Source organism: Rhododendron vialii, chromosome 13a, assembly GCF_030253575.1.
Source record: "Rhododendron vialii isolate Sample 1 chromosome 13a, ASM3025357v1".
Classification (NCBI taxonomy): Eukaryota; Viridiplantae; Streptophyta; class Magnoliopsida; order Ericales; family Ericaceae; genus Rhododendron; species Rhododendron vialii.
Genome location: NC_080569.1, coordinates 27,587,501 through 27,602,896, shown reverse-complemented (window position 1 = coordinate 27,602,896; position 15,396 = coordinate 27,587,501). Strand labels below are relative to the sequence as shown.

The 15,396-nt window shown below is 36.2% G+C and overlaps 1 protein-coding gene and 2 long non-coding RNA genes across 4 annotated transcripts; 1 reads left to right on the top strand and 2 right to left on the bottom strand.

Moving 5' to 3' along the window:
- Positions 1-1,805: 1,805 nt before the first annotated feature.
- Positions 1,806-8,187, top strand: LOC131313301 (glutamate receptor 2.7-like). Its single transcript, XM_058341541.1, has 5 exons — positions 1,806-2,210; positions 4,264-4,570; positions 5,935-6,164; positions 6,249-6,389; positions 6,513-8,187. Exons 1-5 carry the CDS (start codon positions 1,878-1,880, stop codon positions 6,939-6,941), a joined length of 1,440 nt encoding a protein of 479 aa, XP_058197524.1. The 5' UTR covers positions 1,806-1,877; the 3' UTR covers positions 6,942-8,187.
- A 331-nt stretch (positions 8,188-8,518) lies between these two features.
- LOC131313302 (uncharacterized) lies at positions 8,519-10,796 on the bottom strand. Of its 2 annotated transcripts, none has more exons than XR_009196156.1 (3): positions 10,203-10,796; positions 8,973-9,142; positions 8,519-8,536 (listed from the first exon to the last, which is right to left on the bottom strand). It is a non-coding gene; the product is annotated as an uncharacterized LOC131313302 (long non-coding RNA). The 2 variants fall into 2 exon arrangements; XR_009196155.1 differs by lacking the exon at positions 8,519-8,536 and adding an exon at positions 8,670-8,814 and having other exon boundaries at positions 10,203-10,795.
- A 235-nt stretch (positions 10,797-11,031) lies between these two features.
- LOC131313305 (uncharacterized) lies at positions 11,032-13,468 on the bottom strand. The gene is made up of 3 exons (XR_009196161.1): positions 13,440-13,468; positions 12,900-13,190; positions 11,032-11,508 (listed from the first exon to the last, which is right to left on the bottom strand). It is a non-coding gene; the product is annotated as an uncharacterized LOC131313305 (long non-coding RNA).
- Positions 13,469-15,396: the final 1,928 nt, after the last annotated feature.

The window sequence follows — 15,396 nt, the reverse complement described above, 5'->3', positions numbered from 1 at the left end:
GCAATGGTTCGGTACGTACCCATAGCATTTTGGGGAATTAATGGGAGCCAGGTAAAATCCAGCACAATGTGACAGACTGGAATCAGGAATTGGAATTGGTTGATGAAGGGAAGATATCTCATCTTGTCGAGGAGGAGTGGGGAAATCGGATACTCAAGCGTGTGGAAATTAAACTCCAAATTGAAAGCTGTCAATACAACTACTAGTGGTTCCGGACCGTTTGTAGTTAAAGCTTTGACGAAACATTAATAATAATATGTTTTTGTGGGCACCAAAATACAATTGCTGTCTTATTTAACTACTGTACAAATTTGTAATTAATCGAAAGAATATAAACTCCGTGTACCTTTGCGGCTTTGTCCCTGTCCAGCTCTGATCTTCCCCAACTTCGGATTTTTTATTGAATAAATACAACTGTTAAGAAGAATCAAAAGGGCATTTATAATACTCCATGAGCCGTCGTACCTCTTTGTTTCTTCCTTCCCTTCCCCTAGGGCTTCCACCCTAACATGAGCGGCGGCAGGGGGGCGATCTTCCTTTTGGAGTTTTTCACTCCGTCGGCCTCCGATCGGAATCTATTTTCCCCTCCTTTCATCACTCTCCACCCTCATCCTCTCCTCACGCCTCCCGACGCCTTGGCCTTCCCGGTTCCTCTACCGTCGTACCTCGTCCATATTCGCCGTTCGCCGGTGACTCGTCTAGTGGTGCGGTTCAGATGTGCATAATTGGATCGCCAGAGTTGGAGATCTTTGTTGGTGGATGATGATGGCGAGGTTTTTTCATTTTCTTGTTGGTTTGCAATCTTTTGCTTATTCTTCTTTCTTTTGTGGAGGTTTTTCTCTCCAGTTTCTTGCCGTTAGCCTTTCTCTTGACTGGGTTTCTCCCAATTGGGTTGTTTCTTGTTTTCGCAAGAAAAAGTTTAGTTGGTTTGGGATATAGTATGTGGAATAAATCCCCGCCATCTTGGGGTCATTTGTCTAAGAACGAGTTTTCATCTTGATGTAATATTTCGTTGGAGTCATCTATTATCGTTTGGAAAAAAAAGAAGAAGGGGGCATTTCAGTGTTGAATTAGACATATATATATTCATGTCATATTGCAGTTTCACGTGCAAATCTGGACGAAAGAGTAACAAATTAAAAGTGCTAAGAGAAGCTAAATGATGGATTAAGAGGGCAATGCGAAAGATTTTCTCAAAGAAGGGGGTAAAGTGAAATGTGACACATCATCAGAGATTTTTCTATTTTTGTTTTTGTCCGGGGCGTACTGAAAGAGTCATCGACTTTTATTCTCGAGCATTAATTAGAATTTGAACTTTCATACACCAAGAATTTCAAATTCCTTGAGTCCTAAGAATCCACCTAGAATTTTCCATTGTCGATCCTCTGTGCCACCGAAGTTATATATCTCTGTTCTCATGTACTTTGGGTCTTTAGATTGTGTTAGATTTTTTTCATAAAAAATTTGATGTGATCAAACGACTAGCAATACATTTCGTTGGAGAGATACAAAGAATTTCAGTACAAAGATCACTCTTTGGAATTCCCTCCCCCCCCCAGAGATACAAAGAATTTGAGTACAAAGATCACTCTTTGGAATTTCCACCCCCCAGAATATAAATGAAGAAGCACAAGGCCACCCCCCCCCCCCCCCCCCCCCCCCCCCCCCCCGGAATATAAATGAAGAAGCACAAGGCCAATAATCAAGAAGCACAAGGCCAATAATCAACTCACAAGTAAAGATCACTCTTTGGAATTTCCACCCCAATTCCCCCCCCCCCCCCCCCCCCCCCCCCCCCAAAATAAAGAAGCTCAAGGCCAATAATCAACTCACAAGTTAAGTTACGTACGACACTTGCAATTATTTGGAATCCCAAAATGCCTTCCCTCCGCTCTACCACAAAACCAACCTTCTTGTTCATCCCAATACTAGTACTGTTCATATCATTCCTTCTTACTCTCTCTCAAGTCTCTGTTGTTGAAGGTGATTGTACAGAACAGAATAATGACACATTAATAATTGGAGTTCCAGGCAAGGCCTCTTTTGAAAACTTTGTGAAGATAAGTAATTCTAAGAATCAAGACGAGAGGGATTACTCCGGTTTCTGCATTGAAATTTTTCAAGAGGTTCGAAGGATATTGGGTAGGCCTTGTAAATTTGTGGAGTTCAATGGGACGTATGATGAATTAGTTGATAGTGTAGCCAACAAGGTAAGCTATCTCTCTTCGACCATTTGAACATTTATAGTTTTCATAATATCAACCTTGAATGAGTAATACTGATATACATATGTAATGAGTTTCAATAATCTTGATGATTTGAATTTTTCTAAAAATGTTATGAACTTCTATGCAAAATATTATGCAAATAAGGAGATTATAGGCATGTTTGCGATAGCTGTAGATACAGATTTTAGATTCTATCTTCAGATTCTGCTGCATATTCTAGATTTTAGATTTTTGTAGAAGCAGATAACATGTTTACCATAACTTTGAAATTATAGTTAAGTTATAGTAAAAACTAGTTATGTTTATTTCAAAAAGCTGAAAATCAACTTTCATAAGACTTAAAATGTAAAATTTTATCCGAAAACACCAAAAGTTACCCAAACCAAGCTTTGGAATTATCAGACTTTCATTTATTTTTAGGTTTTTAAAATCTGTAAAATCCGAGAATCTATATCTAGAATTTTTGGTAGACACTCCAAATTGATTTTGAAAAACTAGAAACTCAAAATTAGCAAAAATAAATTTTCGTAAACACTCACTATACCCGGTATTAAATTTTCGTAAACACTCACTATACCCGGTATTGTAGCACTTCTCTTTCATGTTCCTTTTTCAGGATCGGGGGAGCGTGTTGTGCAGCATGTGCTGCACATGATCTGGACCGTCCGTCTTTGTAATCAATGGTCCAGAGTAACTCCTATCCGGAAAAGTTTTATTTTAATCCGGACCATCCATTCAAAATACTGGGACAGTGACACATATGATAGATTCTTTGCAAACAAATCTCTATTAGTAACAATTTATTGAGAATGAGTTATCCAAAAAAATTTCAAGAATGAACCCCAAGTGCTAGTTATTCTCGCATGATCAAATCTCTCGGAAGCCAAACATTCGAAATTTTTGGACCACTTTAGCGTTTGTGTAACGACCCGAAATTACAAGTACCACAACGTAGAAATTAAAGTGTACGACCCGTCCCACATCATTATTTACAACAAACCACAAAGCTGTTCATACATACAATTATGCAGGTTGCACCCTCCAACTGTTCTGCTGTTCTTTTTCTTTTTTTTCCTTATTAGACACGTTCTTAAGAGAAGGCCCCCTCCCATGGGCACCTCCCCCCTTTCTTCATGTCAAGACTTTATACTCCCTCCGTCCCTTTTTAAATGTCCTGCTTCGTAATTTCAACTTATTAAAAAAACATCATCATTATATCTTTCACATCAATTTTTTCCTCCACTTTCCCTACTTACCCATCATCATTACACTTTTACTCACTTACTTTTCAAAAAGAAATATACTTTTAGGGATAAAATAGACAATGTACCAACTTTTACCCACTAACTTTGCAAAATGGACACTTATTAAGGGACAGCCCAAAATAAAATACAGGACTATAAAAAAGGGACGGAGGGAGTACAACATATGCATATCTTCTCCTTTTCTGCATGTCCTCCACATAACACATTAACACAAATGCTTACACCTCTCATCCAACTCACGCCCTCCACATAACACATTAACACAAATGCTTACACCTCTCACCAAACTCACGTGTGCAAGCTAGCCAAATGATGTCACGCCCTCCATGCAAATATCTCTCTCTCTCTCTCTCTCTCTCTCTCTCTTTTAATCCATTTTTAGTTTTCTCTCTTCTCACAATTTTCCATTTACCACTCACATTGGCAAATTTTACACAATCAACCCTTACAGTTAATACTTTTGATTAACTGCTAAAATAAAGACCCGGGTCTCACACCACAAGCCTTCCAATAATATTAATCCACGTTATTAATTGCTAATTGGAGGAAAGATAAAGTACGGGTCTCACAGTTTGCCCGGTCATTAACTACGTACAAGAGTCCATAATTAGTTGAGGTCTAGCCTGGAGATCCAGTTATCAAAGAAGAAAAACTATCGAAAATGATGTGCTACAGAGTAGGACTGAATTACTTCTTCATTATACATTTCTGGTTCCTTTAATTTCTTGTTTAACACAAGATCTGTGTACATGTGCATATAAATATGGAAGACTTATTGCGCTGCCGTAGGCGATATAACAATATTAGCAAACCGATCGAAGAAAGTGGAATTCACCGTACCGTTTACAGAGTCGGGCTTGTCGATGGTAGTGCCGGTGAAGCCCAGCCCGAAGCCGTGGATTTTCCTGAAGCCTTTCACTCTGGGAATGTGGTTGGCTACAGCGGCTGTTTTGGTCTACACTATGCTTATAGTTTGGTTCGTCGAACATCGGTCCAATCCGGATTTCAGTGGTCCGTGGAATGATCAACTCGGAAGTGCTCTTTGGTTCACCTTCTCTTCACTCTTCCTTGCTCACAGTAAGTGTGTGTGTGTATATATATATGTATATATATATAAACCATTTTAACTTAATAAAATAAGGACCTCCCTTTCCCGATAGAATTTCGATCATCCAAGCCGCTCAATGTATTCAGGACGTGATTTTAAAGGTACTTGCGCGAAATCAGTAAAAAATAATGACCGAAAAGGCTTCATTCGAGCAGTTTTTGTTTATTTTTTATCGAATGGTTCAAATAAAAACTGCTCGGATGAAACCCTTCCAGGTCATTTTTTTTGCTGATTCCTCGTGAGTACTCTTAAAATCACGTTCTGAACATATTGAGCGGTTCGGATCATCGAAATTCGAACGGAAAATGGGAGAAATGGCGAGATCTTTATTTTAGTTAAAATAAGGATCTCTTCATTTGAAAATGACTGATATATATATATAACAAGATTAATTTCTATACGTATGCAACGTAAATATATGACTTTACGCATATCTAATCAACAGTGACACACCATTAATTTATTACTCCTTCCGTTTCTTTTTAAATGTCTACTACTGTTCTACGACCTATTTTCAATTGCCTTTAACTCTCAACTTTTATTATTAAAAATATGTAATTTGAGTAGTTTTAAAAGTTAGTCGAGGTGTGCGTAAGTTGACCCGGACATTTAGTTATAAAAAAAAAATTGCAATACGGGCAGTTTAAATGTTAGTGGATCTCCGTAAGAAAAAATGATAGTTGAGTGGGTCTTTGTGTACCTTCACCTTATTTTTATAACACAATGATTTTAGAAATGTAAAATATATTATATGTCTTCCTTTAATAATTATTTTGCCGATCAAACAAAAAATTATATATAATATATGTTGAGAGATATAAGCTATTGAAAATGTCACGCAGAATTGTAATGAACTTCTAAAAAAGGGGCAGAGGGAGTAAAAACCACTAAGAAATCTGTTATGAATACCGTTTTTAATTAGAGCCCGTTCCAGAACATCTTCTTAAAAAATAAGTACTTATTTCACATTTTCAAATTAAAAAATAATGTAAATGAAAAATAATTTTTTAATTTTTTTTGCACCGTATTAAAGATCTCAATAAGATCTTTCAAACAAGATCCATAGTGCATATTTTTAGATTTCAATAAGTCCATCATTTTTTAGTTTGAAATTGTCTTTTTAAAAAATAAGTACTTATTTCACATTCCGAAACGAAGCCTTAAGCTACCCCGTTCCGCTAAGGTTCTTATTTTTTAATTAATTTGTTTTCTGTTTTACGAGAGAGATTATTCCTTCACAATATATCATCTTTAATTTAAAAAATAAGTATTCAGTTAGTAGAATGGGAGCAGCTATGCTCGGAAAGAAAAGTACACTAAGTTAATTGCGCAGGGGAGAGGATTCAAAGCAACTATGCTCGGATTGTGGTGGTGGTGTGGCTTTTTCTGGCATTGGTCTTAACCCAAAGCTACACCGCTAACCTCACGTCAATGCTTACAATCTCACGACTCCGACCGAAACCCTGGTCTCCATCAAAAGTCGGTTGTGATAATTATACATTCATGCATAATTACGTTCGAGATGTGCTTAACTACAAGAATGTAAGTCTCATCAACGACGAGGTCGGTTGTGATAATTATACATTCATGCATAATTACGTTCGAGATGTGCTTAACTACAAGAATGTAAGTCTCATCAACGACGAGGGTGAGTATCTAAGGGAGTTCGAGGCCGACAATATCTCAGCAGCGTTTCTTGAGATCCCTTATGCCAAAGTTTTTGTCAATAAAAATTGCAGGAAATTTACCATCATTGGAACCACATACAGATTTGGAGGATTTGGCTTTGTGAGTACTGAACATGCAAAAAATTTTCCTTTTTGTTGGCGTTTCTTTTCCTTTTATTTCATAGTATTTGATGACTTCAAAGCATGTACAAAGATATCTTCATATATTCATGTTCCTTTGCAGGTATTCCAAAAAGGTTCTTCACTAGTTGCTAGTGTCTCGGAAGTCATTCTCGAACTCTCAGAGAACGGGACTCTGAAAAGCCTAGAAGAGGCTTGGTTAACTCCCAACAAAGTGTGTTCAAAATCTTATCTGAATATGACTGAGAATACAATGGAGGAGAACGTTGATAGCTTGAGCCTCCGAAGCTTCTGGGGCCTATTCTTCTTCTCCGTTGGCACTTCCTCTGTTTGTTTTCTCCTATTCCTTGGGCACTTACTGAGGAACTACTGCCGTCATCACTCATCTCAAGTGGCTGATGTGAATGCAAATAATGAGAGCGTTTTAGTCAGGATAGTTAGAGTTGCAGGTTACTTGATGAATGCTGAGATTAGAAGTCCATGGAGATCTCCATCCTCCCGTCGGGTAGTGTCTGAAACTGAAAGGAGCTAAAAACACAGATCGTCCTTTAGAGAGTACTGTAACCTTGTAATGAACAATGCTAACTGTCATCTCAAAGACTACAAAGCCGTTATAGTAGACATCTATTTTGTACTGCAAATTCCTTTGTATCCATCAAAGCTAAGATTCAACTTGAAAAGTATACATGTTGGATATTTTGCATATTTTAAAACTAATAATTTCTTCTAATAATATTACTGGTGCTTGATTATGATAGCAACATGTATGGGCATAAGGACGTATTTAAGAGGCTCTCATCTTCAGCTTATTTTATTGTCAATGGCAATTAAAGGACACAACCATTTTACTTGGCTGTTGGAAATCAAGGAGCAAATATTATCCTGTTTATAAATGTTCTGGGGAGAGGATTTCTCCGTGAGTATCATGTGAATGTTTTAATGTGAAACTGCCACCACGTCAATATCTCTCTCTTTTCATGCATGCCTCTTGTCACAACTCAAAATTGATCTTGGAAGTCGTGACCGACCAAGCGGGTGTTAAGCTGCTGAAGGCCTTCTTATATTCTAGTTTAAGAATTTCTAGCATCATCGTCATTTTAAAACATGCATATACACAAAAAAAGTATGCAAAAGTGTACAATAAATAACATAATTAATCACAGAGTTTCTAAGTGTACAAGTATAATAATTACAAACCATTGGGCAACTTATGGTTGTCCACATAGCACCAACAAGCATTGATGAGTTGATGGCTAGACATGCTATTTTCTTGGAAAAATGTAAAACATTTTGCATAAGTCAACTCGGGTGAGATATGTATACCAAAATTGACCATGGAAATATTTCACATTATATAACAGTTTATGAGTAAAACAACATTCACTACAAGAAAATTCACCATTCCCGACTAACCATTTAGTCAGCAAATGTGACATTTTTAGTCGGCGAAAGAATTTCCCGACTAAATAATTTAGTCGTCAGTTTGGTCGACGGAAGCGAGTCGGCAAATACATTTGCCGACTAAAAAATATTTAGTCTTGTGTTTGCCGACTAAAAAATATTTAGTCGGCTAAAGTTTGCTTTTTTATCGACTATCATGTTTAGTCGGCAATTAAAATTTAGTCGGTAAATGTTCGGACTATCACCGACTAAACTTTTGTCGGGGAATGTTAACACTCATCAGCGACTAATTGTTTAGTCTGCAATAACAGTTTTTTTTTAAAAAAAAAACTGGAAAATAACAATCAGCGACTAACTTTTTTAGTCGGCAATAATAGATTTTTTTAAAAAAAAAATTGGAAAAAAACAATTAGTGACTAAATTATTAGTCGGCAGTAAAAGCTGTTTTTTTTTAAAAAAAACTGAAAAATAACAATCAGCGACTAACTTTTTTAGTCGGCAATAATAGATTTTTTTTAAAAAAAAAATTGGGAAAAAACAATCAGTGACTAAGTTATTTGTCGACAATAAAAGCTGTTTTTTTTTTAAAAAAAAAAACTGGAAAATAATACACCTTGGTAACCAATTCTAAAAGCCTGAAATCCCAAAAACTGCTACAATCCTTTTCCCATTTTCATTCCTTGTAAATTGAAGCCAGCGATCATTACATCCACATTTGCCAACATGCTGTAATTAATAGGAAACTAAAAATTCCAATAAATAGAATTGTCCACCAATTATTTAGTAAACAAATTATATCCAAATCCCCAAAGCACAAAATAATGACACGTCAAACGACAACAAGGGAAAAAACCAAAAATCGAAACAACAGTATACGAACCATGTAATATTAAACAAAATGTATCCAAACAAAAAATTCAACTCGCTGCACGTAGAATCCACAACCAAAATCTAATGTTGATCTTCATACTCTGTAACCCAAAGCAGGATTGTGGGATACTCCACTAAAATGACAATTTGTAAAAAAAACAAACAAACCACCATCTATCATGCAATATGATCTTGTGCACTACCAAAATCAGATGCAGTCGGTCTTCTACTATATTACAATATAGGATGTAGCAGGAATAGATGTAGCAAGAATATTGATTGAGATACTAACCTGATCAAAACTTGAAGATGGAGCAGTCTTAATTGCTGTATCCAGGGTAGGGAGGGGTATTTTGCTGAAAAGTGCTTAAGTTGTATAGTTTTGAGCTATTGCCGGTAGAAGCTGCACTGTAACGAGGTGGGGGAAGAGGGACCCTTATTGAAGCATTCCCCATCCGTCAACTGTTAAAGAAACAAAAAAAAAAACATATTGGTTTTAGTAACTGGAGGTTAAATTCCCTTGGTCCAAAATACTTGTGGTATAAGAGTTAATTTTTTACCTAAACTACTGAATTTCAGCAAAATGCAGACATGGACACTTGCTGTATTGTCAATATTCAAATGGACAAACTAGTGGGAACCTTAAAATTGACAAAGGCTTGATCGGGGATGTTATCATCAAACTCCCTCATCGTGTCCCATGGGCCACCTCCTACGCCTACTAAGAAAACAACAAAGGAGTACTACGATGAAGCAGCATAAAAGTACATGTTCCAAAACAAAAAAGACAGAAAGAGAAAGGTCAACCTAAGTCTCGAGTTATGAAAAGGTTGACCTTGCTTTTATCAAAGCATCGATAGTCTTCTCTTCCTGCGGACTGACTTGACCATACGCATTATCAACACTTCTTGTCACCTAATAGCAATGGAAAATCAATGAAGTACTTGACAATGGGCTCCCAATCCTTTATGCTAAATACTAAGTCGCTTCTCAAGTAGTCCTAGGAATTTTCATGTAGTTTCAAATGAGTTTATTTTGCCCTTCTATTCTTTAAGCAAATACAAAGCTCATTGACTGCTCCTACCCCCATCATAACCTCTTAAAACTAAATGACTGCTCCTACCTCCATTCTTCGAAAAATCAGGATATAGCAGGTTGAATCATACCATTTTTTAACTAAATGACTGTTCCTACCTCCATCCTAACCTCTAAGCAATGGAGCTATGTAATTAAAATACAACCACCAATAGTCTATCAGTAGTTAACCAACCTATTTCTGAAGAAATGTTAATTCCACTTTGTAGTGCGTTACTGTAGCTTGGGCCCTTGACTACATCTGATAAATATTGAGCCGAACAACTTTACGAGTGACAATATCTTATCTCAAAATTCACGAGTAAATAGCCAAATGAATAAGAAAGGCCGTACAGCAAAACCGCATAATATTCAACCAAATGACGGTATGACTCAAGATCCCTCGACAAACATAGCTAGTTCAATCCACAAAAGAAAAAGGACCCACTGCAAATTTCAATGTCCTGTTGTAAAGAGTCACAAGCCAGAGAAAAGCCCGACAGCATAGTCTGCAATCTCTTCAGTCTCATATTCCGCAAAGGGAAAACCTTTTGGTCTTTCCTGCATTTTTTACCCTGCCCATTTTAACTAGCCATCCAAAACATTGGGTGTTCTTCTAAATGAGATTCATGTACACAACAGAGATTGTAATGCACAAAGATTCTGTAAACTATAAAGCACCCGGATATCTTTATATCACTCGGACCACTCGGTATCACCAAAACCAAACACACAATCCCCTTTGTAACACAATAGTCAAGCTAAGGTTCTTAATTTTATTGTTCCACCACTTAAAACACAAAATCCAACTTAAAATTTCAATTTATGCACTTACACTCTTAGTTTCTGCATTCAAGAATGTAATTTCAGCATCTGTATCTCAATCTCAGCACATACCAGCTCTCAGCACCCAATTCGAGCACTTACACTGGGCTTTTTTAATCTTAAAACTACATTTCCAGCACTTAATCACAATTTCAGTAACTCAAAATTCATTTTCCAGCAACAAAGTTCAAATTTCGCATCCTATTTGTTCTCAAACCAAGCCGAGTGCTTCGAATACAAATTGAGACACTTGACCCAAAGAAGGGCCGGAGTCGGAACACTGACCTTATGAAAGAGCGAGAGATCGGAGTTGGGAAGAAAAGGAGTGGCTTCAGTGGTGGCGTCCATGGTGTTTTGCCGTGTCGTGCCATGCACTTTTTGTTGTGTTCTGCCATGCCTTTTATGACGTGTCATGTCGTGCCGGCCCGTTTACCTAATCGTGTGTCATGCCGTGCCATGCCGTGCCTTTTTAAATCGTGCCGACGGTGCCGTGTTGTGCCATTGATTTTCGTACACACATCACCAACCGATTTTCGTCTAAAAAAAAATCTTTCCAAAAAGCACACATTTCCGTGCCTCTAATGTTCTTAAGTTTGTAGTATTCAATCCTAATTTGAGGCCTACTAGCAAAAAGAACTATCTTTTTTGCTTAAAACTTTATTGAGACTTGTAAATTTCAATTCAAATGGGAAAAAAAAACAGTTCACCTGGAATACTACTTCCATTAGACAGGCTGCGACCTTCTCAGCTTTGAGCCTCAGTTTCGTCAACAGCTTCTTCCTCTCATGTGTCACCTGAGATTTTTCCTTCCTCTTCTTCATTTGCAGAAAGCAGAATACACCAGCAGCAAGAGAAAACAAGAAAAACCAGCAGCAGCAGCAGCAGCAGCAGCAGCGCCGGGAAAGAGCTGGCTGGAAGTTCTCAATATTCTTCACATAAGAGCAATAAAAGAGCTTCAAGTTATGGAGTGTCTCCAAAGTGAATACTGACATTATCAGAATAAAACATTTCCATATAAGGATAAACATTTCCATATAAAATGGCATCCGCTACAAAAAGGCATGGGACAGAGACGTTATCTGGATTCCACCATAAGAAAATCTTGAGAATTGGGAAATTAAGCAAGGATTCATAAATTATCAAGGTATAAGTTGCAGAAAATGAGTCAGGCTACAAGATGAAGGGGATGAAACAAACACATGATGAGGTGTGAGAACCTAATAGCTTTATTTATTGATCCAATGTGATTTACTGTATAACATGCACTTTTTTATTATTAATTTGCTATGAAATTCCAAAGCTTGTGTCTAGTCATATCAAAACAGAAGACAGAACAGGACAAGTACATTGCAATGATGAACCAATTACAGAACAAGTGAACAACCAGAATTCAGATCAAATAGGAGTTTCCTACCAGAAGGACTGGAGGAAAAAGCATTTAACCATTGCATGTCAAAAGTGAAAACAAACTAAACAAATTGCAATTCCAAACATTATAATTCAACTTCAGTACTTCACCAATTTAAAGCAGTATAATTTCAACTAGTGGGAGTTGGCTGCCTCGGTGGGGAGTTGGCTAAGAGTGGGGAAACGAGTGCAATTCTCTCTCTCTCCCCAATTCGATTAATGGGTTTTCCCAATCTTTCTCTGATACTCTTCTCTTTCTCTCAATGGCCATTGGCCAAAATAATGGCTAAGCTAAAAGTAACTACTCCAATTTGAAGCCCTTTTTCGATGCTTAATGTGTTGTTCTAAAAAAAATTTGCCTCAACCCAAAAAATAAAAGAGGTATGCTTCTTAGTTCTTACCTAATTTTTTAATATTCCTCTGTCTATTTAATATAGTAATCTGTTTCAACTCCAACCTAAAAAACAGTGTGTAACTCTGGCTGTTGGTTTTTTAAGTCCCAAATGGTTGAATGTTCAAAATTAGTACCCATTTCTAGAAAAACCATTTCGTAACCCTAACACACATAAACAGAGTGTAACCTCGTACTACAATTTTTCGATTTCTCCTGTATGATTAGTCTTAGAAAAAGAAAAAAAAAACCAAAACCTAACACAGACATTACTAAACATACAAAATACAAATTGTACTTAAAAATTATTACCAACCTCTAAAACAGTTTACTGTCAACAAGCAATAGCCTCGGTTGCAATTGGCAGTAGCAAGAAGGAATTAACATGTGGTCAACAAACAAGAAAACGAAAATAGTAGCATGAATTAACATGTTTTCACATCAAAACCCCAAGTACTTGCAGTAAAATGGGACAAAGCCGACGATCGTGAATGAAAACGGGCCAAGGTTGTAAATACTCACCGTTTGAGAGTTGTGTGTCACCGGAAACGAAGAGAGACAGTTGTAGATCTAGGGTTTGAGTCGTTTGAGTTGCTGAACGGCAGCAGCAACGGAACAGAAATAGCAGTCGTTGAACAATCACCGACTCACAGCCGGAAATGGAAACGGAAACGGCAAAGGCAGTCACCACCGGTCAGTGGTCACCGACTACGGCTTCACTGTTTGAGAGTTAAGAGGGAGAGAGAAAGACGTTGAGAGAGAGAGAGAGAGTGAGAGAGAGAGAGACGTTGAGAGAGTCGGATGAGAGTGAGGCTCCGTTCCAGAACAACTTCTTAAAAAATAAGTACTTATTTCACATTTTCAAACTCAAAAATAATATAAATAAAAAATTATTTTTCAATTTTTTTTTCACCGTATAAAAGATCTCAATGAGATCTATCAAACAAGATCCATATTGATAGAAAAATTATTTACGTAAACACATGATTTTTGAGCTTGAAATTGCCTTCTTAAAAAATAAGTACTTATTCCCGTTCCGGAAACGGGGCCTGAGAGAAGAACACAGAGACCGAGAGAAAGAGGGCTGCTAGGGTTGTTCTCCGACCTCGTCTCTTTCTATTTATACTGTTGCCGTGCCTGATCATGTGCGACAGTCGCACGATAAAGCATATACACTCAATAAAGAAAAATTCTCGTAGAGTCTTAAAATGCATCACTTGAGGGCTGTCCGAGCTGTTTTTTGAAAATCGGAACCGTCTACCTTTTTATGTGGGAGTGATTATATCATTTTTACAAAAAATAAAGTAAATTGATTATTGTTATATACTGATCGCATATAACAAAAAATTTCCTATTAATGAATCTACATCCCGATGAAAGGGCTTCCAAAACCCAATAGACCCAAAAAAATTGTGAAAGTGATTAAAACACCAATAATAACAAAATGAACCGTATGGATTGTCATATTTATGTCGCAATCGTGTGGCTAGCGTATATTGGACTATAGCAGAATACATTGGTTTAGACTTAGATAAGTTGGATGTATAGATTTGAAAGGTAGCTGCAGACTCATTTTTTCAAATGTTCGATCTAAACCGTTACGATTTAAGATCTTATGAAATTTATCATTCTCCCCTAAATAGGTGATAATCAGACGTCGGAAACCATGTGATCAGAACACATTTGGTGCTTCTAAACGCGTTAAAATCCTATATTGCACCACTTGAGGGCCGCTCAAGTTGTTTTTTGAAAATCAAAACCGTCTACCTTTAATGTGGGAGTGATTATATCATTCGTGCAAAAAATGAAGTACATTGGTTATCGTACATAACAAAAAAATTCATATTAATGAATCTACGTCCCGATGAAAGAGCTTCCAAAACCCGATAGACTTGAAAATTTGCAACAGTTATTAAAACACCAAGAACAACAAAATGAACGGTATGGATCGTCATAGTTGTGTCGCAATTGTGTGGCTACCGTACAATAGGCCCATTTTTATACAATAGAATTATATAATATATATTACTTGTTCTAATTATAAGCACAAAAAAATTGTTGGCCTTAGTGGTTTGAGATATGTGTCTCAAGTCCCCAATGATTTGGGTTCGAACCCTATAAAGATTATTTTTTTAAAACCGATTATTTTTTTAAAACTAGTTTTTTTTCTTATTTATTTTCAATGTATTTTATTTTAAAAATATTTATTAGATGAAACGCAGTGTATATTAGTAGTATATGTGTAGTAATTGGTATATTATCATGTTTGAATTTTGATTCAAAATTTCTTAATCATATAAAATATTTTAAAAGCTTATTTTACTTAAATAAAAGGAAAAGATTAATAAATTATTGGATTATCAAAAAATACACAGAAATAAAGTAAACTATAATCTGAAATCCGTTGTTTATTTAATAACATTTTTTTTTTGGTTTTTTTTCACGTATCGATAGAGGAATATTCTAAACCTGATCGAGCCGCAAATTTACGGGAATGAATAATTCAACAAGTGCAAGAAAATCAACGATCTTGATCGTCAATATTGTTTCGCGATCTTGTGGCAACTGTAATCGGATGATGGAATAAATATTTCCTTTATTTTAAATTATTAAAAAGGGGTAAAAGTTGATATTCCATGACTAAATCTATTAGTTGGGTAATGTGTTTGATTTTTTAATTTGGATTAAATGAAATTACCCGATTAAAATATATTTGGTCGGAAAATGGAATTTCGTTTTCTATCTAATTAAATTCCAAAAAAATGGAAAATAAAATTAATTCTCTATTTTATTAAATTGGAAAAAATGATATTTCCCGACTAACTTGGAATTTAGTCGGCAAATATTAAAATTACCGACAAAAAATAGTTTAGTCGGAATTAAATCTCTATTTTATTAAATTGGAAAAAATGATATTTCCCGACTAACATGGGATTTAGTCGGCAAATATATAAATTACCGACTAAATTTAGTTTGGTCGGAATTAATTCTTTATTTTATTAAATTGGAAAAAATGATA

Coding starts and splice junctions, on each gene's coding strand:
- LOC131313301 (XM_058341541.1), top strand. CDS start 1,878: ATGCCTTCCCTCCGCTCTACCACAAAACCAACCTTCTTGTTCATCCCA. Junction 6,165..6,248: donor TAAGTCTCATCAACGACGAG/GTCGGTTGTGAT, acceptor ATCAACGACGAG/GGTGAGTATCTAAGGGAGTT. Junction 6,390..6,512: donor GATTTGGAGGATTTGGCTTT/GTGAGTACTGAA, acceptor GTTCCTTTGCAG/GTATTCCAAAAAGGTTCTTC.